Raw genomic sequence first — 26564 nt, 5'->3', positions numbered from 1 at the left:
CATTACTTTGTAAGTTAAAGCTTTACTAAAACCACATTTACAAGTTTCCTGCAACTGACAAAACACAAATATAACTGCCACGATAATTTTATTTAAATTTTTTTCTTATTAATTTTTTTCGCTAAAAAAATTACAGTCTCAGATAAACACATCAAGTATATACCCATATAAATTATTATCTAGAATCACTCTTAATGATTTTTCTAAATCAATCAGTAGCCTCTAAATTTTTTTTCTTCTCCAAACACGGTATCATTATGTAGATCTGACTAGCCTGGAACTCACAGAGATCTGCATGTGTGCTCCACCATGTCCAGCTACTTGGGTTTTAATGGTACTTTATCAGACCTAGCACTTGAGCATACTAAGCAAGTAGTCTATCATCAAGCTATTCCCAGTTCATTAACCTTTATTTTAAGACAAACATCTCTGAATTCTTTGATATATGTCTAATGTATTTAAAACAGGTAAGTTCTTGTTTTCTCTTGGTCTAGGTTTGTAAGAATCCTGTAAGACAGTCATTAATAACTAACTGAACATATGAATCAATTTTAAAAATCTAGTGGGGGCTGGAGAGATGGCTCAGGTTATAAGCACTGGCTTCTCTTCCAAAGGACCCAGGTTCAATTTCCAACACCCATAGGGCCATTCATAACTGTTGGTAACTCCAGTTCCAAGGGAATCCAACACACTCATACAGACATACACGCAGGTAATACACCAATACACATGAAATCAAAGTAAATTAAAAAAGATTTAAAGAAAATAATAGCAACTAATTATATTTCAAAGGCCCTTACTTTTTGAAAGCAGTTACTTATTCCCAAACAGATTAGGTCTCCTCACAGCCCAAAGGTAAGTGCCTGCTCTGCAGCAAGAATGAGACGGCTGCTCGTACGCCCAGCATTCACTAGACCTAGGGTGTTGTACACCAGTGCTCCTAAGGGAAGATGAGAGAAAGGCACAGGACAATCCGCACAAGTTTATGGAACCAGCTGGCCTGGTTCACAGAGGTGAACAAGACATCCTGCCTCAAATGAGGCAGAATGTTGCAAGAACCAACACCCAAGGTGTTCGTTCTCTGACTACCTCATACATCCTCTAGTATGGATATACCATACACACAAAAGTGTGTGTGTGTGTGTGTAAAATAAAGACAAAACAATTTATCAATCTGTTTTAATATCTCTTGAAGCAACAGTCATTAATTTTTCTAGAGCCAAACCCAATTTTATGAAAAACATCAAAGAGCCTTCGATCTATACCACTGATATTTAGAAGAACCAACTACTATCAACAAAAACACATTTTCCTTTCAAACCTCATTCAGTTTACTAAATTTCTTTGTATTTGTTATCATAATCTAATTGGTACAAAAAGATTTTTATGCCATGCTCACCAAGTTTACTCCAGAAAGTACTGCTTGTTCAAAGTCCCAAATATTTATCCTTTAAATTCTCCACTAGATCTCTGCTATTAGCTCTGCTCAGTTCTAACCACAGTAACTTTAGCCAACTGTCAACTGCAAAGCTGCTGGGTTATAAATATCAAAACTGGTCAGAAGTTAGTAAATATTTACAACTGCGCTGAGAAATATAAAGTTTAAGCTTTTCTAATTTAAAAAGAATTAAGCTGAAACTTACACAATTAACCAAGTAGTGTGATTTCATATCATAATCAAAAACACTGGCCAGGTGTGGTTGTGCACACCTTTAATCTCAGCACTCAGGAGGCTAGAGGCAGGAAGATCTTTTGAGTTCTAGACCAGCCTGGTCTACATAGAGAGTTCCAGGACAGACCTGGCTACATACATCCTACCTCAAAAACAAAACAAAATATACTAAATCACAACTTTTTAACTAGTTCCTTTTATTTGGCCAATATCACTTAAGGTGAGTTTTGTTGTTTTAACCTGTGCTGAAGACTGGCAGGTTTCCAGCACTTACTTGTATTGCTTAACTGAAACTTTATGTTTGCTGATAACTTAATTCTCCACTGACCCTCCCTCATTTTCTGACAAGCTCATTCTAGGAAACTATTTTAGATAGTTCATATAAATGAAGCCAGGTAGTACTTCTTCTGACTGGTTTATTTTCTTAACATACAGTCCTCACAGTACACCAATGTCATTGCATATTGCACAGTATCTTTTTTTTAAAGGTTGAATAATATTCCTGTGCGTGTGTGTGTGTACATCATTTATCCATTCATCTGTCAATAGAAGGTGGATTGTTTTTACACCTTACTTACTATGGATAATTATTGTTATCAACACAGAGAGTCAGCATCTTTTAAGATACAGAGGCTGTCTGTGACTTGAGCTAGAGTTCAAATGGAAAATGTTTGCCTGCTGGGTTTAACTCCCAAGATGAGAGAGGAGAAGAAGTACTGGTTTCAGCGCTCTTTTGGGTCAGTAACTGGAAGTAGAATTTCTGGGAATACACTAGTTTTTTGAAAATCTTCTACAGAATTGTACTATTTTATATCTAAGAACAGTGATTACAAAAGCTTCAGTCTTCTACATGGCGCCCCCATCCCCCCCAATACTTGTCTTTTAGAGAGTGAGGTGCTAAGGATTGAACACGGGGCCTTGCACAGGCTAGGCAAATACTCTACACTTCTAAGCCTTGCCTATTTTTTTTTAATGTGTATATATGTAATCTTGCATGAATTTATGCGTACCACACGCATGCAGGAATACCCAGAGGTCAGAAGTGGGCATCAAATGACCTGGATCTAGAATAGAAGTTGTCAGTCGCCACATGGGCGACAGAAAGGTTGGGTCAGGTCCTTTGCAAGGGCAGTAAGCACTCTTAACACCATTGAGGCACCCTTCCAGCCCATCATGTTTTGCTGCTGTTTTTTTAAATAGCTGAGTGAGAAAACATCTTAGTTTTAACTTGCATTTCCCAGATGGTTAGACATCGTCTTTTTTCACCAACTTGCTTGCTAATTTGTTTATCTTTACTGGAGAAATTTCTTAAGTCCTTTGCCCATTTCTAATAGTTACTAGTTTTTCTACTATCAAGGGTAGTAATAATTTATATACTTTGGAAATTAACTGCCTATCAGATAAATGGTAAGCAAATATTTTCTTCTGTTTCATAGGCTCCTTTTTCAACCCCTTGGCTGTACAGAAGCCTTTTAATCTGATGTAGAACTAGACATCTACTTTCACTTTTGCTGTCATATCTATGATGACAAAACCAATGTCACAAAATTCTTTCTTTTTAGGTTACATATATACTACTTGAAAAAAATGTAAAAGAGTAACCTCTACCATCATAACTTCTTATCAAGATTCTCATTAAAACACTCAGACATTTATCAACTCAAGAACGCACATTTCTTAGTTTCGGTTTCTATGTTAAAACATGTCCATAATAGGTAGTGGAATTTTTCTAACCCCCTAAACGTAGAGCTTTAATGTAGATGCTTTGGTTCAAGTTCCTGACATTTTGTTCTTAGTCTTTCAACTCTTAGAGATTCCAGAAAAACTTTCAAATCACTAACTTAAAAACAGTCTAGGCTTCCTGCGAACTCCGAAAGCTCCGTAAAGCCCACTGGGAGACATAACTACTTGTGCACATATGCTTCAAGTGCTGTTCTATCTCTGCAGTTGAGCTATTTGGACTCTAGCAACACACATTTAATTTAAACCCATCTTCTTACCTTTAATTTCTAGATAAGGTCAAAAAAGTATAATAAAATAGGACAAAACCATGAAAATAAAATGAGTGACCAGAATTCTGCAGGCATTTCCTTAGCTAGAATCCTTTTTAAAAAAACAATGTACAAACACAAAAACGCTAAATAATTGTTAAGTTAAAATAACTTTTGAAATACAAAATGGTACAAGACCATTAAAAAGCAAAAATATTACTAAACAACAGGGGTCCCAACAAAGCCCCACACAAAACTGAAGACACACATAGACTAGTACACGTCTACATCGGTCACCACACTTGAAAATGTATATGTATCTGATTTAAACAATAAATTATTATTTTAAACAATGAAAACATTGATTTCTACTTGTTAGAAGAAAAAGGCACAAGTAAAAAGCAAGGTGGTAGTGGTGCACACCTTCAAACCCAGCACTTGGGAAGCAGAGGCAGGCAGATCTCTGAGTTCCTGGCCAGTCAGGTCTACACAGTAAGTCTCTACCAAAAAAAAAGTAAAAAAATTATTGAAAACAATATCGTTATTTACAATCCAACTTGGTCCTGTATTTTATTTTAAAGTCAATTTAACTTAGCATTAAGTTTCACAAGGCAAGAATTATGCATACATAATGACTAATAAATTCAAACCCCATTGAATTATATTAGTAACTCAAAAACTACACAAAGAATTTGTAAGGTCTCAGAAGTCATTTTACTCAAAAAAAGTCCCTAATTAAGAAATCCTTCTCCACAGGGCATGATGATTCATGCCTGTAATTCCAGAATTCCAGGGGCTGAAACTGCCAGAAGTATGAGACCAGCTTGGTCTACAAATGAGACTGCCGCCAACACCACCACCCAGCCCCCGCCCTCCAAAGAAAAGGAGTAGATGTCAAAAAGAAATCACTCTGAGGGGGAAAGGGAGGAGGTGATTCTTATCTCCAAATTTTTTAGGTAACATTTACAAAACACAGCTCAGTAAAATAAATTTAAAAAAAAAAAAAAAAAAACACAAAGCTGAAACAAAGAGGGTAAGACCTTGTCTGGAAAAAAGATAAGCCAGGAAAGGAAGACAGTAATCTCCTCTAACCTGCTTTTGTGGACAGGAAAGATAACCTCAGTCTAGACCAGCAAATACTAAGAACAGACATAAAGCTGCGAATCTCTTCTCCTTTGGTATGTAAGGCTACCATATCATCCATTTCAAGCAAGCAGTCATTCTCGGGGGACACCTGTATTCTAGGGACACAAGACTGGAAGTCACTTTAGCACAAGCTTTTACTTGAGAACTTACCAATGATGTTTATTTTCATCTTTTTTCCTGTCTGTCAAGACAGCAAAGTAAGTTTCAAATTTTCAACTAAAGTTTAAAACTCTTAACCAGGCAATGGTGGTGCACACCTTTAATCCCAGCACCTGGGAGGCAGAGGCAGCCACATTTCTGAGATTGAGGCCAGCCTGGTCTACAAAATGAGTTCCAGAATAACTAGGGCTAAACAGTGAAAACTTGTTTCAAAAAAACCAAAAAAGTTACCAATTCTTTAAAAAAAATTAAGATTTTTCTATTTTTATTTTATGTGAATGGGTCTTTCTCTTGCAAGCACATCTTTGCATATTGTGTATGTCTGATGCCCACAGAGGCCAGAGTAGGTGTCTGATACCCTAGAATTGGAGTTACAGATGGTTGTGAACCACCTACCCATGTGCCACTCATGTGCCAAGAACCAAACCTAGGTCCTCAGGGAAAAAAGCCAGTGTTGCTAACTGCCGAGCTATCACTTCAGCCCTAAGTTTTTTTAAATTCTTACTATATACTGACTGTAAAACAATAAAGAGCAGTTAAGAATGAGCAAAAAGCCAGAGAACAGAAAAAGTGTTTCTTTGATGGGTGTGACGGAGCATGCTTTTAATCCCAGCACTCTAGAGTTCCATCCAGTGTTATCTTCATAGGGAGTTCCAGGCCAGCCAGGGCTATTTAGGAATACCCCGGGGATGGGGATGGGGAGTAGGCTCTCACCATATACTCCAAGTTGGTCTGGAACTCAATTCTGTGCCCAGGTTCATCCTGAACTCATAATCCCTCTGCCTACACATGTGGTACCTGCCCAGTGCAAGACCCTTTTTAATAACTTTAAGGCTAGAACCACTTCAGTAGCATTAGTTATTGGAGTGAATACTCAAAAATCAAAATCTGGGGCTGGAGAGATGGCTCAGTGGTTAAGAGCATTGCCTGCTCTTCCAAAGGTCCTGAGTTCAATTCCTGGCAACCACATGGTGGCTCACAACCATCTGTAATGAGATCTGGTGCCCTCTTCTGGTGTGCGGGCATACACACAGACAGAATATTGTATACATAATAAATAAATATTAAAAAAATTAAAATCTTTAAAAAAAATCAAAATCTGTAGTATTTTAAAATTTCTAAAGATAAAAAGACGCTATCCTTGCAACCACATAAACCTGTAATTTATAAGTGAAACATGAAGTTTGTTTATTTTTGTAGGTTGGGGAGAGAAGAAAACCGTGCTGGGAATTAAACTCAAGACTAGTGAGACACATCTCCAATTCTCTTTCCAAAGTTTTATTTTTAGATAGAAACTCCCCAAATTGCCCAGGCTAACCTTAAATTTATAATCCTTCTGCCTCAGCCTCTTGAGTAGATAGGATTTCAGGCAATGAAAGGTAAACTTTGAAATACTGACAACACAGTTTGTACGGGCTACAAAGGTAGCTCAATGAGTAAAAGCCACAATTCCCAGAACCATGTGAAAGCTGGACAAGTACCCGGACACCTGTAGTTCCAGCATTCCTACAGGAAAACGGAGGTGGACAACTGGGAACAACAACAACAACAAAAAGACACAGTCTCAAACAAGGTGGAAGGTGAAGACTGACACCCAGCAGTATCCTCTGACCTCCACACATATGCTATGGCATACATGTGCATACATTTACGCGCACACATGCGCACACACACACAACACACACACACAGAGGTGGGGAGGGAGGAGAGAGAGAGAGCGCGCGCGCGCAAGCGAGCAGGGACAGTGGTGCACAAATGTTAAATCCCAGCTACTTAAAAGACTGAAGTAGATTTCTTGAGCCCAAGAATGCATGGCCAAAGCAAGTTTCATAGTGATCCTTAAGGGGAAAAAAGTAGCTGGGCAAGCCTTTAATCCCAATACTCAGGAGGCAGATGCTGGTGGATCTCTGTGAGTTTGAGGCCAGCCTGGGCTACAGGAGCTAGTTCCAGGACAGGCTCCAAAGCTATAGAGAAACCTTGTTTCCAAAAATTAAAAATAAAAAATAAAAATTAAAAAAAACAAACAAAAACAAAAAAACAGAAAGTCAATAAAATGATTTCTACTATACTTACAGATCAGAGCCTAGCTCAAAGAGGTTTCCTCCAGCAGCTGATGGGAGCAAATGCAGAGACTCACAGCCAAACACTAGGCAGAATCAGGGAAACCCCTGAGAAGAGGAAGGATTATAGGAGCCAGATGGGTGGACACAAAGAGAACATGACCCACATTTTCAACTAAGCAGAAACTGAAGCGACAAATACGGACCCTGTATGGGTCTGCGTAGGTCCTCTGTTTTTTTTTTTGTTTTGTTTTTTGTTTTGGTTTTTCGAGACAGGGTTTCTCTGTGGCTTTGGAGCCTGTCCTGGAACTAGCTCTGTAGACCAGGCTGGTCTCGAACTCACAGAGATCCGCCTGCCTCTGCCTCCCAAGTGCTGGGATTAAAGGCGTGCGCCACCATCGCCCGGCAGGTCCTCTGTATCTTATGGTTGAATAGCTTGGTGTTCTTGTGGAACTCCGAACATTGGGAATAGGGTGTCTCTGACTCTTTTGCTTGTGTTTGGGACCCTTTTTTTCCCTTTTGAAGGGAAACAGAGGAGGAATGGATCTGGGTAAGAGTGGAGGTGGGGGGAGGGACAAGGAAGAATGGAGGAAGGGGAAACTACAGTCAGGATATAATGTACAACAGAAAAAAAAAGTCATTTGGTTGGTGGTGGCCCATACCTTTAATCCTAGCACTCGGGAGACAGAGGCAGGAGGATCTCTGAGTTTGAGGCCAACCTCAGAGTGAGTTCCAGGACAGCCAGGGCTACACAGAGAAACCCTGTCTCACAAAACAAAACAAAAAGGTGGTGGTGGGGAACAAGCACCAACATGTTTATAGTAATGTCTCTGGCATAACCCAGCTAATTTAATACCAATGTGGCTATCTGAAAAATGAACACAGAGGACATAACATTCTCCTCCACTGTATTTTTGGATTGTTAGAATGGTGAAGTTTTAGTGACATAATCATGAAAAGCCAGGGTTCACTTGTCTTCAAACTGTCCTATCTTCCATTTCTTGTAAATTTCTTTGAGAAGATGCAACAATATATGTTGACATAAAATGCAAAAGGATTGTGGACATGTGTGCACACATAATAACATAATATGTGTGTGTACACATAATAATGTAAGATACACATAATAAGGTTCTTTGACATCCAAACACAAAAACAATTTCTATGTTTGTCTCTAGGTTCAATATTACAGCATATTTAAGCAACGTAATAAATGAGTGAAAAGGCTAATGTTATAAGCCATCAACATAGATGAAGCCCACAAATACTACAGTCAAGTAGCAAGGAACACAGGAGTCCACACAGGATAATTTTATTAACATAAAGTTTAAAACATGTACAACTAATCCAGGGAATTAGAAAGAGTTGGGAGCAGTAACAGAAGACGTAATGTTTATGTATTCATGTAGATGTTATCAGTTACAAATTTGTCCAAAGGAATCAAACTGGGCACTACTTGTGTACTTAACATACTTTGACTGCAAGTCTGATTTTTTTTGTTTTAGGGGTGTTTGTTTGTTTCAATGCAGGGTTTCTCTGTGTAACCCTGGCTGTCCTGGAACTAGCTCTATGACCAGGCTGGTCTCATCAGAGATATGCCTGCCTCTGCCTCTTGAGTGCTGGCAAAAAAAAAAAAAGGCATGTGAGCCGGGCGGTGGTGGCGCACGCCTTTAGTCCCAGCACTCAGGAGGCAGAGGCAGGCGGATCTCTGAGTTCGAGGCCAGCCTGGTCTACAAGAGCTAGTTCCGGGACAGGCACCAAAGCTACAGAGAAACCCTGCCTCGAAAAACAACAACAACAAAAAAAAACAACAAAAAAAACAACAACAACAAAAACAAACAAACAAACAAAAAAAAAGGCATGTGCCACTAACGCCTGGCACGTCTTTCTTTCTTTTTTTTTTTTTTAAATTTATTTATTTATTATGTATACAATATTCTGTCTGTGTGCATACCTGCCGGCCAGAAGAGGGCACCAGACCCTATTACAGATGGTTGTGAGCCACCATGTGGTTGCTGGGAATTGAACTCAGGACCTTTGGAAGAGCAGGCAATGCTCTTAACCTCTGAGCCATCTCTCCAGCCCCTGGCACGTCTTTCTTTAAAAAAAAAAAAAGAAGATTAACAAAAATCATTACTGCAATGTTCTCTCTCTCTCTCTCTCTCTCTCTCTCTCTCTCTCTCTCTCTCTGTGTGTGTGTGTGTGTGTGTGTGTGTGTGTGTGTGTGTGTGTGTAAAATAGACTCTAGGGATGGGGAGATAGCTCAGCGGTTAAGGACCGCTCTCCCAGAGTAACCCAGGTTTAATTTTAAACAACCACATGGCAGCTCCCAACTGTCTGAAACTGCAGTTCCAGGGGATTTAACATCCTCATACAAATATATATGTAGCAAAACACCAATGCACATAAAATAAAAATTTAAAAATCCAAATGTCCTTTACTGATTCAAATGACTCATCTATATGTACCACTACAACCCATTCCAAATCTACTTCTCTCTATCCCAATCCTTAAAGCAAAATCAGTTTCAGAGAGGGAATCCTTAAGAAAACTAAAGTCAGAGTGCATTCAGAAAAGCCATGCAGAATGTACCTTCAAGGCTTCCATTCTCAAGCAGGTAAACCCTTATACACATAAAATGAACTTTTAAAAAAATAAATTAAAGGGTTTTATGTTTTTTCTTCTCTCCAGCAACTTCCTGTTGATATAAATTCTTCCTTTTTAAATTATTATTTTATGTGTATTGCCTATGTGTATGTCTCTGTACCACATGCATACCTGATGACTAGCCCTGAAGGCCAGAAGAGGGTGTCAGGTCCCCTGGAACATGAGTTTACAGACAGTAGTAAACTGCCGCACACGCGTGTGTGTGTGTGTGTGTGTGTGAGCGCGCATGCGTGCATGCCCTGCAAATTGAACCCAAGTCCCCTAGAAGGGCAGTCAATTCTCTTAACCACTGAACCATCTCTCCAATTTCAGATTATAAATTCTCAAAACCAACATGCTCCCATATATATGTACTATGTCATATATTATGGGTACAAGATATAAAATCAATGCTTAGGCAGAAAACAAAATTTTATAAACTCTGTACACCAGGCAAGAAGGCATCTAAACCCAAGTAGAGCTGACAAACTCGCAGACTGTATGTAATTCAAATCAGATGGTTATACTAAGCAAGATACTAAAGAAGTAATACAAAGAGGTTGAATCTACATTGGTGGTCAGTTAATTCCAAACCAAACAAAAACCTTCAACATAGATTCTGCCTCAATTCAACTTGACTATCTGGAAAACAGTGTTGTTCAATCAGGAAACAGTAAAAAACTAAGATTACCATTACTATTGAAAAATAATTTAAAGCACTAGTTTTTAAATCTAGTTCTATCCTTCCAATGTTTACACTTGGAAAAAACCCTGTAACCTGGGCTAGAGAGATGGCTTAGTAGTTAAAAGCACTTGCTCTTCTTGCAGACGACGTGAATTCGATTCCCAGCACCCACATTGTGGCTCACAAGCATTCACAGGCACATACACTGCACATACAATACATACATACAAGCAAAACTTTCATGCACATAAACCCTAAATCTTTCTTCTCATAAAACAAAAGAAAAAATTAATTAACCCTCCTTTTCTCATGATACAGTAGTAGTAATAGTTTTTAATGTTTAGACACCAAGTAGAACAGCTTTTAATAATTTTTCCTTCACTTTTTAAATCGTTAACTTTTCAATGTCCTACGTGTTAGAAGAGCAGAACATCTGAAAGTGTCAGAAACTGAGAGGTAAGCAATAATCATATAGAACCTACACTTGTTTTAACATACGTATCAATTAAGGTGTTTTAAAATGAATAAACACAATTAGTGTCCACTTTAAAGTAAAACAAATTATTTTTGGTATCTGGCTAAAACCAAGTAAATTACAGGAAGGAAGTTAGTTGATTTCATTTCTTTATTCTCTACTTTAAGTTTAAGCACATCTATTTTAATATTAAACAAATATTAAAACAAAAAAATCTTCTGGTAAGGGAAGCATATTTACTTCCAAACCAGTTTAAATTACTGTTATTTAACTATTATTTAACTCACATTTCCCCTCCTGAGATATTCCACCTGTACCCATGAGCTAAAATGGCTTGAAATCCTTTACTCTTAAACTGTAATTCAGAGGAAATCGACCCTTCTTTGTACAATAATTGCTAGTGGTGTCATCAACATGCTAGAAAAAAATTCATATTGGTCCATCAGAGCAGCATTTGACTAACTAGTCCACAAGTGAGGAAAATTATCATAAGGTTATTTGGAACATGTGAAGCCACGAGACTCATTAACAGTGCGAAACTAACGTACCCATTTCCAAAAACTAGATGAGATCAGATAAAGGACGGATCTGCTGCAAGGGCTAGGTTAATCCTCCTCTGAACACGATGGAAGCATTCAACCAAACATGTTCTGGCCATTTCCTTTTACACGGAGTCAGTGACATAAATCAACTTTGAAAGTCCTTTTTGCTACTTCTTATGCATGAAAATGTGATTCCTGATTGTTCTGCTGAAAAATGAATAATGAAATGTACTTTCCAGACTTGCTGCATGGTTCGATGAGAGAATATTATGAAAGTGCCTGAAGATTAGTGCTCAGCAGAAAGTTAGTGTTTATTGTTCAATACCTATTGCTTGTTTCCTACTTAAGAACAACAAACAGACAAACACAATCAACCAGTGTCTAGAGAGATGATTCAGTGGTTAAGAGCACTTGCTGCTTTCCCTGAGGACTCAAGTTCAATTCCCAGCACCGATGTCAGGAGATTTACAACCAGCCTTTAACTTCATCTCCAGGGGACCCAATACCACTGGACTCAGCACCTGCACTTACGCGTACACACCTACATGCAGACACTCATCTATATATAAAAAAATCAAAAAACAAACTAACTCAATTCACTATATTTAAGATTACTTGTTTACAATTTTAAAAAAATCAGTGCTATTGGGGCTGAAGAAATGGCTTAGCAGTTAAGAGCACTTCCTGATCTTGCAGAGGACCCAGGTTCCACTCCCAAAGAGTTGACAACAATGTCACTTCAGTTCCAGGAGATTCAATGCCCACTTTTGAATTTCATGGGCACTAAGCATACACATAGTACACATGCATACCTGTAGGCAAAAACACTTATAAAATAAATAAATCTATTATAAAAAAGAATAGCTTTTAAAAAAAAATCAGTGTTGCTCAGTTTATACCAAGTCATCTAGATCAAAACTTTTGGACCAACCCGAGTCTTTAATGTCTCATGGGCACTTATTTTCTAAAATTTAATTTTGTACATGACTGGCCAGAACCTCCCCTTTTTAAAAATATTTCAAAGAGTAGTCATTATTGAGGATTATCATATGTACATATCATAGGTGCTCGTTATCTTTCCTTCTTACACTTTTGTATAGTTCAAGTGCTCCCCTCTCTTCAAAGACCCTAAAGCAGTGTGCTGCTTGCCCTATAGCAGCTAAGTTCTTCACACTATGCTGTCTATCTGTCAGGCCCCTTATATTTTATGTTTCCCTAATTTTGTTTCCAATGGACAAGTGCAATTTGAGGAGTGCCACTTTGTCACCAATCCAAGTTATTTGGAAGAATGTAATTCAAGCTAATAAAAAAGTGAAATGGAAAGTAAAAATCAGAATTCTTCTGAGACAGGTACAACAGGATTTATACAAAATAAGAGTACATTATTAGTGACAGAGAAATAGGAAGTCAAGAACTCTTACATTGAAATAAACCACAGACTGGCTATTTTTCCTTCTTTTGTTTTAAAGACAGGGTCTCACTATACCACCCTGCCTGGCCTGGAACCCTGGGATCAGCCTGCTCCTGCTGGCATTAAAGGTATATGCTACCATGCCAGGCCTCCAGTAAGCTATTTCTAACATTAAGAAAAAAATTAAGTGCCCAAATGCCTAGCCTACATAGCAAGTTCCATGATAGAGAAACATAATAAAGACCCTGTTTCAACAAAGCAAAACTATCTGGAGAGGAAACTCCATCCATACTGGAAATTGTCATGTATGTAAGCCTTTCCTTATTGCTATTCCCGAGAAGACAGTGTAACAGTCTCCATAACACTTGCATTATAAGGAGCAATCCAGAAATGACTTCTTGTCTATGGGAGGGTATGTAAAGTTTATATGCCGATTCTGTACTAAGTCATTTTGTAGAAAGGATTTTAGGATTCAGACTTTGGTTTAGGGTCTTAAAACTAGTCCCCTTCCCCTAGCATACTGCAGGATGCACAGTGGACTCTGCCAAATTTGAGTTATGGAAGGCAGACGTCACAACTAGACAGCACTGCTGGCGGTTCTTAACTACCTAATAGGCTCACAAGTTAGCTGGCCTTCCCTTGGGTTTGCCAGGATTTCAAGGAGCTTCAAAGAAAGAAAAAAAGTACTGCAATGACAGCCTTGAGGTCTCACCAGCAGAATGGTGACATTAACATTTTGTATCCCTCAGTTTCTAAGCTTTGGGAAAACAGGCTCCCTTAAGAAAGCGGTCTAAAGAACAACATTCTTCTCTCAGGAGCTTTAGTGAGGGTTATGTCGCTAGATGGAAACAGTGTCCCAGGGCATTTAATTCCTTAAAAAAGAAAAATCACATTTTAGATCCAAAAATAGGTCTTAGAGGTTCCTTCTATAAGCAGTATGAAGAACCTGAAGGTAAAATCCTATAAGCCCAAATAGTCACACAGAAGATATATCCAGCACACATGACCAGAGCCTACAGTCAGAGATGAGATCTTTATCATACTATCATACAAATATAAAAATAAATACTAAATTTTTGTGTTAAGAAATCACTTCTGATAATAAATAGCAATATCTACTAATATATGGCATTAGTACATTTCTTAAGTAATGCTTTATAAAATTTTCAGCACCCAAAACAGTCATGCTCTTTCCCACATACTAGAAACTACCACTATTTTCAGAAACTTCTATGTAAATATATTTACACAACTCAAATTCTCTTATAATAACATCATGATGGACAAGTTGGGAAGAGTGACTGATCCCAAGTAGAATTTAGTAGGGAGAGGCATATATAAAAAGGTACTATCAAGACTGGATGGATGGCTCAGTGGTTAAGAACTGTTCTTGCAGAGGACCCGAGTTCAAATCCCTGCACCTACAAAATTGCCTGTTTCTCCAGGGGATCTGATACTCCCCAACCTCATACACAGGCATTTACATGTAAAAATATTTAATAAAAAAAGGGAATTGAATGTTAAATTGTGCACATGTACTAATTATTTTTTATTTGAGTCTTGCTTTGTAGCCCAGGCTAGCTTACAAATCATGATCCTGTGTCTGCCTCCCTACAGCTGGGATTACAATGATGGGTCAATCGTAACCAGTTAAAAAATGATTTTAGCATCTTAAAAAAAAAAAAACCTGGTTAACCAGGTGGGGGCGTTTGAATTAAAATGCTCCTCTACCCATAGGCTCAAGTCTCAATGCTTGGTCACCGGTTGGTGGAACTGTCTGAGAAGGAGGCAGAGGAGGTTTGGCCTTGTTGGAGGAAGTGTGCCATGGGGGCCCAGCTTTGAGGTTTCAAACACCCACACCATTCCCAGTCAGCACTCTCTGCTGGGTGTTTGTACAAGACTTAAGTGTTCAGTTACTTTTCTAGTGCCCTGCCTGCTGCAATATCACCCACCACGAATGCCATGGACTCTAACCCTCTGAAACTGTAAGCCCCAAATAAACTCTTTCTTTTATAGGCTGCCTTGGTCACAGTGCCTTAACATAGCAACAGGAAACTAAGAAACTGAGCACGGTGGCACACATTCTTGATCCCTAGGCGTGGGAGTTAGAGGCAGGCTGTGAGTTCCAGTCCATCCAGGGCTACATGGAGAGACTTTTTTTTTTTTTTTTTTTTTTTAAATAAGGGCTAGAGAGATGGCTCAGCTGTTAAGAACACTTGCTGCTCTTCTCTTCAGGATCCAGGTTCCCATTCCTGTCAAGTAAGTGGCTCCTAACTATTCCTAGGGACCTGACACTCTTTTCTGCACTCGTACATGTACATAACCTACACACACACAGAAATGTTATTAAATAAATCTTAAAAAACTACTAGTTAAAATATCTATAGCACATCTACACATTTGTTTTCCTTGTATTTTCTAGAAAAAGTAAAAAAAAATAGGTTCTAAGAATAAAGAGAATGAACTCTGGGACAGGTTGCAAAAGCTAAAACCCTTTTAGGATTTTAGAGTAAACATGCACGCATAAACGAAAGAAATGAATTCAGTATGTTAAACCTACACTGCCTCATTTACTGTTTAGTCAGGAGATGCAAACAACTCAAGAACTAGCAACTAAAGTACCAGCACATGCACACACTTTTCAGGGAGAGAAAAGGATGAAATCTGTCATTTTCGTGATGTTAAGTAAAACAGGCCAAGCACAGAAAGACAGATGTCTATGTGGAACTTCAAAAGTTAACCTCACTGATACAGAATCACGAAAGCTGGAGAGAGGATGTGGAAAGTGGGACAGCACACCATCACAGTAAAAAGAGAACTCAGCACTGGTGCTCTGCTGTTATAGTAGGAGGACTACAGAAACAATGTACTATGTACCTCAAAAAAAAAACTAGGACTGTTTTTAACCAGAAAGAAATTATAAACATTCAAAGTGATGTTTATTTGATGCTTATCCTGATTTGAACTTTACACATTATATATACAACTACTAAACAGAGTTCTCCATAAATAGTAAATTAAAAACACAAGCTATAGCCTGGCATGGTGGTGCATACCTTTAATCCCAGAACTCAGGAAGTGGGAGGCCAGCACAGTCTATGCAGTGAGTTCCAGGCCTGTCAGAGCTACAAAGGAGACCCTGACTCTAAATAAATAAGTAAACAAAATATATGAACAAACCAAAAAACAAAATTCAACCCCAATGTTTTCCAACTTCATTAAATCATGGAATATATTTCTCAACTGTGACTACATGGAACACAAATTTTTTTCTAGTTTTTAGTAGTACGTGAAATCCCAAACTAAAAATTTTCAGTCTAAAACAAACAGCTTCAGTTAGTGTAGACGATTACTCCTCTCCCAGTGTAGCCTATTAAATTCTCCAGGTAAGTGGCATATAATCCTACTAAGATCCTATCCAAGTTTCTATTGCACGTCAAACACTGGTCATTAAATACAAGAGAAAATGTGTATATGTGTACAAAACAGATACACACAGCTGTAGATAGATACTTAATAGCACAGCCAAGGAATTTTTATCATAGTTAACTTGGGAATAAAGGAGCAACTAACAAACAACCTGAAAGAACTTTCGTTTAAAAAATGTCTATAACTGTATTAGAACTAAAAAGCTTATAGCACATCTTCATATGAAATAAGTCAACTTTATACACAGATTGAACCAGTTTGTCTAAAAATTGTGATTCTCACTTTGATTTACTATCTGAACCACTATTATATAACTATAACTAAGAATAATGTAAGAATTACATATTCATCAAGACTTAAAAAATAACCACAAACACATTAGCCTTGGTTCCTTAATTCCCTTATAAAATCATTTAAATCTTTATTATTCATTTATTTCATGTATGTGTACGGCAGGGTATAAGGTCAGAAAATGACCTAAGGGAACTGGTCCTCTCCTTCCATGTGTGTCTCAGCATGGACACTCAGGCAGGTAGGTCATCAGGCTTGGTGACAAGCTCCTTTATCCATCCAATAATCTTTCTGCCCCTCCTCATAAAATTATTAATTACAGCATATTCCTAAATGGCTATTAATAATATGATACTCTTAAGCTAGAAATACTCTGTATACGCCCTAAAATTTTTAAGCACATTTAAAAATGTAACAAAAATGCTAATCTTTCAAAAAATGATATTATTGCCGGGCTGTGGTGGCGCACGCCTTTAATCCCAGCACTTGGGAGGCAGAGACCAGCCTGATCTACAAGAGCTAGTTCCAGGACAGGCTCCAAAACCACAGAGAAACCCTGTCCGAAAAACCAAAAAAAAAAAAAAAAAAAAAAGATATTATTTTTGCACAAGTCTAGCAAAACCTTTATTACTTTAGTCTTAATTCATCTTAATATTTTATTCATTTTTGAGGTCATCAGGCTAACCAGCAAGTCCTAATCCCCTCTGTGCGAATACTGAACCTCCACAACAGTTCCTACTTGCTACAACACAACCAACAACCCCAGAGTGCACTTCACTTACTATTTGGTTAAGTATATAATGAAACCACAATTCAAAAACATCTTTGTCAGTTTTTGCACAACAATAAAAAGAAAACTGACACTGTGGCGTGTGACCATCAATAACCAAGATGTAGGTAGGAATAGACTTTGGTAACTAATAATTTAGAATAAATGAAGAAAACGCCCAGGGTCTACCTCAACTAGCTGGAACTAGAACAAGTGGTGAGACTGGAATGCAGAAGAAACATTTAAAAATACACAATGGGAGTGGACTGACACTTTAAGTGATTTGCTACTATCAACAGATCAGGACCTCTTTAAAGGCTTACCGTAACGACAGAATCTTTAACATTTCATGTAACATTTCAATTTTGCTTGTGTTCCCTAGTGTCAACTCTAGAAGACCTGATAATTATTTGGATGGAACTCTGGTAGTTTAAGGGAAAGGTAACGATGAGATACATTTTTTTTTAATTTGTCAAAAACTGGTAAACGTATCACAGAATTGCTAAAACATTTTTACCAACCCTGTTGCAAAAGCACTCTAGCTGGCTGGAAACATCCCCTTCTCTCAAACAACATACAACAAACTGCTTTCTCAACGTCTATAGTAACAGTGACTAATGCAAACCTTTTAAACTGTTTTTCAAACTAACAATTGCCTACTTCTGATAAATATTTCGATCAAATACAATTAAACAGTTAAGGAAAGAATGTACAATTCTAAAAAATACCTTTAAACGTAGTCTTCTTAATCAAAGGAGATGTGACAACCAACGCAACCCAAGAAAAATTAACCTTAATCCGCCAACCAAACACGCAAAATGTCTCCTAACAAGTCTCCTTTAAACAACCATACACAAAAATACCGTGCTTACTTACACCCACTACAAGCAGTTCATTAATAGAGAGACTACTTATGTTCGGAGATCAAGGTGCAACTCTCATCTCACAAACCTCCCCAGATAACTACATCATCCAGGCAAAACCGAACATTATTTTTTGCTAAAGCAGGAATCCAACCTCGGGGAGCCTCAACCCTTAGACAATGGTGGTTACCAGACAGCGCAGCACAGTTGGGGCCAAATGACACATTTCACTAGGCCTTGGTCACAACACATGCGCGCGCGCGAGAGAGTCTACGTACGGATACACACACGATCCCAAGGGGCCGGTTCCACCACAGGGGTGCTCAAACCCACCAGGAGACAGAGGGGAGCACCGCGGTGTAGTGGGGAGGATAGATGAGGGGAACGACACAGCGGAAGGGTAACTGCACTGCACACGAGGGAGGGGGCTGGAAATGGCCGATGGCTTCTATATTTATTTAAAGGTATTGATTTAACGGGTCCTTCCCAGGGGCTCCGTAACTAAAGGCAAACTGCGCAGCAAACATCGTAGGGTTGGAATGGACCCGCTGCTCCCCCTGCCCCATGACCTGAAGCGGGGGGCACACAAGTTCCCTAGCTAGCGGACCACTCGGGCGCCCCTCTCCCCCTCCTCCAGGGCAAGGGGGAGCCCACAGAGAAGGGGAAAACAAGTTCCCCAGCCAGCCTCACCGCCCCACGCTGCCGGCTGTCCCCCCATCTACCACGAGAAAGGGGGAGCCCAGACCCAGCCAGGCGGCAAAAAGGGGGAGAAAAATCCCACCCTTTGCCCGCCCCCGGCCGCTAACAGACTCCGGTGGGGTGGGTGAGCCAGCCGGGAAGCCCCAAGGAGGGGTGGGGACGGAGAGTGCCGGCCCCGAAACCAAACAAAGCGCGGCCTGAGCCGCAGCCCGGGCGAATCGCGCAGCCGCGGCTTTTCCTGCCGGGCCAGGCCGGACCCAGGACGGGCCCAGGCGAACACTGCGGCACGGTGGGACCCGCCTCCGCTCGGCCTCCGTTTCCCACCCCCGGCGCGCCGCCGCCCCCGCCCGCCCGCCTGCCCGGCCCCGAGCGCGGCCTTACCCCTCTCGCCGGCGTTGTTCCGCTCCTGAGGCGGCGGCGGAGGCGGTGGTGGCGGCGGCGGCGGCTGCTGCTGCGGCGGCGGCGGAGGCTGCTGCTGCTGTGGCTGCGGCGGAGGCTGCTGGGGCGGCTGCGGCGGCTGCTGTTGCTGCTGCTGCTGGGGCGGCTGCGGCGGCGGCTGCTGCGGGGGCTGCTGCTGCTGTTGCTGCACCGGGCGCGGCCGCGACACTCGCCTGGGTCTCCGGTTGGCGGCTCGGACGGAGTTCATTTGCCGGGCTGAGGTGGCGGCGTTGGCGGAGGGACACACACACACTCACACACACACTCTCACACTCACCGCGAGCTCCGGGTACCGGGGAAGAGGGGGGTGGGGAGCGGGAAAGAGCAGGGACGGACGGAGAGACGGGGGGGCCCGGGGCGGGCGTGAGCCCCCGGGTCCGCGAGGAGGCCGGGGGCACAGCCGGAGCTCGAGCGAGGCCGGTCGGCCAGGCCTGGCGCACGGGCAAGGCCGAGGCCGCCGGGCGGGGCGGCCGCGAGGGACGCAGACAGAAAGACGGGCCGGGCGAGAGAAAGAAAGAAAGGGCGTCCGTCCGCCTGGGGAGCCCGAGGCGAAGCGCGGCGGCGTCTGCGGCCGAGCAGACGAGCCGGGCCCGCCGACTCCCGAGCGGCGTCTCCGGCGGCGGGGGGAGTGGGCGGGCGATCCCGGAGAGGGAGAGCGGGGCGGGAGCGCGCGGGGGGCGCCGGGCGCCTCCGTTCCTCTTCCTCCCCCCACACCCCCTGAAAGAGCGCCCTGCGAGGAATTTTCTCTTTCTTCGGCCTCTTCTCTCCTCCGCCGCCCCCCCCCCCAGCGAAGGGGAAATGAGTGTAAAGGGAGGAGATAGGGGCAAAAAGAGGCGTCGTCGTTCCTCCTCCTTAAAGGAGCCTTTCCTCCTCAGCCCCAGCGCCGCCGCCGCCGCTGCTGCTGCACCGTGGCAGGAGGAGCCATTGACACCGCCGGAGCCTCCACTCTAACCCGGTCGGTCCCTCCCCGCCGTGGGGCTGGCCTGGGGGCGCGGGGGAGGGCCGCGGGGCGGCGGGGGAGGGGAGGGGGCAGGGCCAGGGGGCGGGGATTCCGGCCGGGCAGGACCAATGGGGAGCGCCCGTGCATCCTCCGGGCCAATGGAGCCTCCTCTCTTATCGCGAAGTCCCTTCCTCCAACGCCCTGTTTCCTCTCTCGGGTTTCCTCCTTCTCCCCCCCCCCCCCGGAGGAGGAGGAAAGAGGAAAGGGGGAGTGTGGCAGGGCGGGTGATAATGGGGAGGTATCAGGGCATATAATGGAGCTGGGGGTAGGCGAAGGAGCGCCAGTACGCAGCGAAGATTCTAGGAGAGGAGGTGCTCGGAAGAAAGGGCGGGGGCTGCTGATGTAATTGGGAGAAGTGATTAATCTTGCTTTTTGCCGTTTCAGCCTCCCTCCACCCCAGCCTTCACCTGGTTTTCTTAAACGGAAAGTGGAGTGGAGTGAGAGAGTCAGTCTTTGGTAACTCGGGATTTCTGTGCTCGGTAGGTTCTAACTCTGAGCTGTAGGGAGCGCTCCAGGTTCTGTGCCCATGAAACCAGCTGGGGGTATTTGCAAACCTTAGAGATGTGCTTTCGCCGAGCTTAAAGTTTGGAGTCGGTTCCAATGTCTGTTAACCCAAACCAGAATGTTTTAGATCTTGGCCAGCTAGTTTGCTTTGATGTTTGGAAAAGTGGTCTACATAATGTTCCGGAAGAAATAAATGTGTGGAGGTTGTGATCGTGACTATTTCATTGTTTTATTTTTTAGGGCCCACACACTCAAAAAGAGAAACTCCCAAGAGGAATTACTTTTGTATCTGTATCTGGTCCCGTTAGCATAATCTCTCCCCAAGGAGATCGCATTTCTATTCCCTGGCTGCCACTGTGATGGCTGAAAACGCACTCCTCTCGCTATTTATTCGTTATAGCACAGCTAGCTAGTGGTTCACTTCTGGATTCCCTTCTTTTCAGAGCTTTCAGTGGTTTCCTGCTTGAATTTCATTGACTGCTCTCTAGGCTTAAGATAGATAAGACATTACCAAGCTTGATAAAAGCAAGACCGAGAGAGAGAAACGTGAATTCTCAGAGAAGCACCAGGACTGCAGTAAACCAGTGTTGTGCTGTGTGAGCCCCAGAGTTCTTAGGTGACTCTAGGCAAATCACCTTTCTGGATAGCAGACATCTCTCCTGCCGTTTAAATAAAACTTTATCATATAATATACAATTGTTTTTCTTTCTTTCTTTGGGGCGAGTATGGTGATTTTTGAGATGTTCTATTTTTAAGTCAGGAAATTGAAGACTTGTGAACAATCATTTCAAAACCTGTATGTGAAGACAGTTATTTGAAAAACATCTTGAAGAAAGAAGGCTCATTCCTTAAGAGCACTGACTGCCCTTCCAGAGGACCCACGTTCAATACAGCACCCACATGGCAGCTCACAACTGTCTGTAACTCCAGTTCCAGGGCATCTGTCAGCATCTTCTGGTCTCTGAAAGCACCAGGGATGTATGTGGTGCACAGATACACAAACAAAACACCCAGTCGTGCACGAGTAGATCATGCCTATTATCTCAGAATTCTGAAGGCCGAAACAAAAGGATGGCCATTTCTAAGCCATTCTGAACTGTATATGTATAACAAGGCTCATCTCTAAGCAAATATGCAAATAAGCATTAAAAATGTTATGGTTGTTAACTAGGTGAAAATAAACATTGGTTTTAGGTTTAAATAAACATTGAGGGAAGAGTTTTAAAAGTATGGGAAAATAGTATAATTGTGTCCATATCCTGATTACTTTAAAATTTTATAGCCGGGCGGTGGTAGTGCATACCCTTAAATCCCAGCACTTGGGAGGCAGAGGCAGGCAGATCTCTGTGAGTTTACAGAGCAAGTTCCAGGACTGGCTCCATAGCTACTAAGAAACCCTGTCTGGTAAAACAAAACAAACAAAAAAGAAAAGAAACACCCCTCCTTCCTTCCAAACAGGCTCTTAGATGACCTGGACCTTACTTTGTAAAACCAGGCTGGTCCTGAACTCAAAAAGATCTACTTCCGCCTCTCAAATGCAAAGGGCATGTGCCATATACTGCTTGCCCAGGAACTCTGTTTTCTAATAAACAGTGACTGAGGAATAGGGAGGTTTACATGGCAGGAGGAAAGGACTGATGTCTATGCCCCAAGTGCCACACCATGTATTATTGTTCTCTAGTGTGGCCCCTAGGTAAAACTGGTAGTTTCTATCATTTTTGAGATATTATGCGGTTTCCTTTCATTGTAATTCATTTGGAGGTGTTTGTCACTTTCTTTCCTCCCCCACACTACAGTGTCTGTATTGAACTCAAGGCTTCACGGATCTGGTCATCCTCAGAGTGGCACTTTGTCATCTTGCTGAAACACATCATCACTTCTGGACTTCTCAAATACCCCATGCCTTGATGAGGCAGGAGACTTGCTTTGTGCTTCTGGGGCCACCTCTTCCAACATTGCATTGTTCTCCCTGCATCATGTTGAACACACTTGGAGGCTGATAGTGCACTCGAAGAGGCTTTGGCCTTTTGCAGGCATGCCCAGAAAAGCAACCCTTTATCTTAGGCTTCTTGAATATCCATATGTATGTGCATCTGTCAGCTCTTTACATCCAACTTATCTTTCCACCAGGAGAGGGCACGGAAAGTGGATTAGCTCTTAGCTCTCCCCTGGCCCCTTGCCTTCTTTTCCTCATCTTCCTGAGCGACAAAGAATGGATTTCTTTTCTTTTGGAAACAATCCTTATGTACTAGATTTGTTTTGTTTTTTAAGATATGATCTCTGTTGTAGCTCAGGCGGGCCTTGAACTTACATCCTTCCTGCCTGAACCTTGGCAGTATTGAGAGCACTGGCACCTCCTCCTCCATGAGATGGCATTTGCTCTGCTCCGTTTCCTAGCTGAAATGATGAAGTGTCAGAGAGAAACTAGCTTAACAATAATGAATCTTTGGGGAAATATTTTTTAAAGTATCTATTCCCATGTCACTGGTTTAGACATATTTTTAGTTTATTTCGTGGAATTAAGTCTTGTTTGTACACCAGTGTTCAAAAATATCTTAAAATTGTGGAGCTCAGAGTTTTTAGGGTGGGCTTTGGAGACCATTTCATTTCTGTATTTGACAGACTGCGAAACTAAAGTCCAGAGACATGAGGTGACCAAACCATACCCCGTTAACTACTCAGCAACAGACCCACTGTCTACCAGTCCAGTGTCCTCCATTCACAGCTATTACAAATATTTAATGGTTCTCATGAAAACCTAAAACATTCCAGAGGGTTTTCATCCATCGCCAGGCCCGTGTATATTAGCAACTGATCCTGACAGTTGCCATAGGAGTTGTCAATGAGCTGGGCATGATAGCTCACACCTGTAATCTCACCACTCAGGAAGCTGAGGTGGGAGGATTGTTGTGAGTTCAAGACCACTGTGAGCTACACCCTGTTTTGTGTGGGTGGTATATAGGCAGGTATGCTGTGCTCCAGCGTGCTCACACATAAAGGCCTGAGGAAGATATCAGATGGCCTGCTTTACCGCCATGCCCCCTTTGAGGCAGGGTCTCACACGCTGGTGGCCAGCAGGCCCAAGTGAGTCTAACTGCTGTGCCTGCCTCCCATAGCACTAGGACTACAAGTGGGTGCATGGAGTGAACCCATGTATTTACGTGGGTGCTGCTGGGATTCAAATTCAGGTTCTCATTTTTCTCAACTCTCTTACCTACTGAACCAAATCCCCTGGGGTGTTTGTTTGGTTGGTTGATTTTTGGTTTTGTTTTTCCAGACACTGTTATTAGGTGGCGGGAAAGAGAGGAAAATGTAAAGGGGGTTTCACCTGGGGTGGCAGTCTTCAAGAATTACTTCAGTAGCACTTAGTATGATCTCAGAGGACGAAATTCCTTCAGGGTTCGCTCCATCTTCAAGAACATTTGTGTTTGTTTTTCTCAGCTAATTACTAGTATTTAACAGGTTAACATACTTAAAATTATTTGCTTATGAAACCTCTCACAATAGGAGTGTAGAAAAAGAAGCCCTTTAATCATTTTAATACCTGGCAGGTGATATTTATTGTAATTTTTAAATTATAATTTCTGCCATTTCTAAGGTTCAACTTCCCTTTCCCTGTCAGCTGCCATCAAGTCCCAAGCCATCAGCACTCAGTTGGTTACATAAGACACCCCAAAGCCTCTCGCTCCTTTTATGTCATTGAAGAAATTAGTTTGATCTGAATATAGTTTCCCTACAGGAATAACCAGCTCTAAGATATCGGTGTTGGAGTATGAATGACTTATTTCACTAAGCTTCAGAAAGTCATTCTTTAGTATGTGCCCGGATAGTACTTTATAGGGTAGTAAAAATTAACTTGGAACAAGGCTTTAAATGTCTGTCTACATGGAAAAGCCTGGTGATCTCCATCCAGCTATACTTTCTCTAGAGGTCATCTTTAAAGAATTGCAGAATAGCTTCAATGCCCTTCCCCAAAGAATAATGTAACCAGCACAGTATGAGAAATTAATTATGTTCAAGATTTAGGGTGGATTATGGTCTATATTTATACATCTTTATATTTCGCTTTTAAAAGGGAGAACTCAGTTTGTCAATGTTGAGAAGACTAGGTCAAAGTTCTGTATGGAAGTTGTCCTATGGAAGGCCTAGGAGGTGACAGAAACTAAAGGGCCACGGTTGTGAGGGACAAGGTCACAGAAGTACAGTCACTGGCTGGATGACCTTGAGCAAATCCCTTGGCCTCTCTGGGCCCGTTTCTATATCTGCAAAATGAGGGTGGGGAGCTATAATAATAGTTCTCATTGTGCAGGGTTATCACAAGGACTAAAGACATTAGTGTCTATTAAAAAAGAGTGTGCGTCAACCAGTGCCTAATGCATAGTAGACGTTCAGTCTCTGGTTAGTCATTATTGTCATTGCTGCTGAGGGTGAGTTTACTTTACACATTATCTGACCAGGGTTAAGATTCTGTGTACAGTTGGGCGGTGGCACACACCTTTAATCCCAGCAGGAGGCAGAGGCAGGCGGATCTCTGTGAGTTTGAGGCCAACGTGGTCTACAAGAGCTAGTTCCAGGACAGGCTCCAAAAGCTACAGAGAAACCATCTCCGAAAAGCAAGCAAGCAAACAAACAAACAAAAACTAACCAAACAAAAGATTACATGTACATTGGGGGGGGCATAGGGAGTAGGTATGTTCTTCTAAGGAAATGTGACTAGAAAATTAATGTTATAAGAATTTTTAAAATGTATTTTATTTATTTGTTTATTGTACATGTGCATTTGTGTTTTTAAAGTTATTTATTTATTATGTATACAGTGTTCTGCCTGCATGTATGCCTGCAGGTCAAAAGAGGGCACCAGATCTCATTCTAGATGGTTGTGAGTTACAGTGTGGTTGCTAGGAATTGAACTGGGGTCCTCTGGAAGAGCAATCACTGCTCTTAACTTCTGAGCCATCTCTCCAGCCCTGAGAATTTTTTTTTAAGTATAAGAAAGACATAAAAGAAAGAGGTAGGGCAGCTATAGGCATGAACCTGACATGGGTTGGATCTGATGAAAAGAGAATCCTCCAGAAGGGTTTCTCCACTCAAGCAGTACATGGAACTCATAGGGAGAGGGTAGCTGCTGAGGGCAAGTGGAAGCAGCAGGTCGAGAAACATACAGGGCTGAGGCAGGGTAGGGGTTGAGGAGCTGTTGAAGGCTTATGTGTATTAGAGGAAGAATTGGTCCCACTTAAGTAGCAGGTTAAAATAAATACTCATCCTAGTAAGGTGGCAAATGACTTTAATCCCAGAAGCACTCATGAGGCTGAGAAAGGAGCATCTCTGATTTGGAAGCAGCTGATTCTGTATATCCAGTTCTAGGCAAGCCAAGGCTACAGAGCAAGATCCTGTCTCCAAAAGAGAAAGCAACAACAAAACACTAATCAAGTCCCACTGGGAGTAGTAAATGTTAGGGAGAAAAAAAAACAAAAACAAAACAAAAAAAAAAAAACTGGACAAGGAAGAAAAGAGATAGCAATAAACCTACCCGAGGGTCTAACAACTAAAAGAAGCAGGCAGTTGAAGACAGGCATGTGCCAGAGGACACGCTGATCTCCCACTGTGTTTCTGCAATCATGGCCCTTTGAAGCTGTAACCAGCTTCAAGTCAGGAATCTTTGCAGTTAGAACACACTGCAGGAAAGGGGGCCTTGGGAGCAGGGTTAGTACCGAGCTCTAGAAAAAGAAACAGTGGCAACAACTGTACCTTACAGTTGATAAAGTCTTCAGTTCTTTCTGGAAA

At 41.7% G+C, this 26564-nt stretch overlaps 1 protein-coding gene across 2 annotated transcripts in view; it reads right to left on the bottom strand.

Annotated features, from left to right (window-relative positions):
• Nucleotides 1-20004, bottom strand: part of Fbxo11 (F-box protein 11) — a 74718-nt gene extending 54714 nt beyond the window's left edge. The window contains exon 1 of one of the 2 annotated variants that reach the window (XM_057789259.1): nucleotides 19220-20004. In XM_057789259.1, coding sequence (XP_057645242.1) covers nucleotides 19220-19484 — 265 coding nt within the window. In that variant the 5' untranslated portion in view covers nucleotides 19485-20004. The remainder of the gene's footprint in view (nucleotides 1-19219) is intronic. The other variant, XM_057789254.1, reaches the window with a different exon arrangement.
• Nucleotides 20005-26564: the final 6560 nt, after the last annotated feature.

The sequence above is a fragment of the Chionomys nivalis genome, chromosome 1 (assembly GCF_950005125.1).
Source record: "Chionomys nivalis chromosome 1, mChiNiv1.1, whole genome shotgun sequence".
Taxonomy (NCBI): domain Eukaryota; kingdom Metazoa; phylum Chordata; class Mammalia; order Rodentia; family Cricetidae; genus Chionomys; species Chionomys nivalis.
This window is presented reverse-complemented; position numbering and strand designations above follow the sequence as displayed.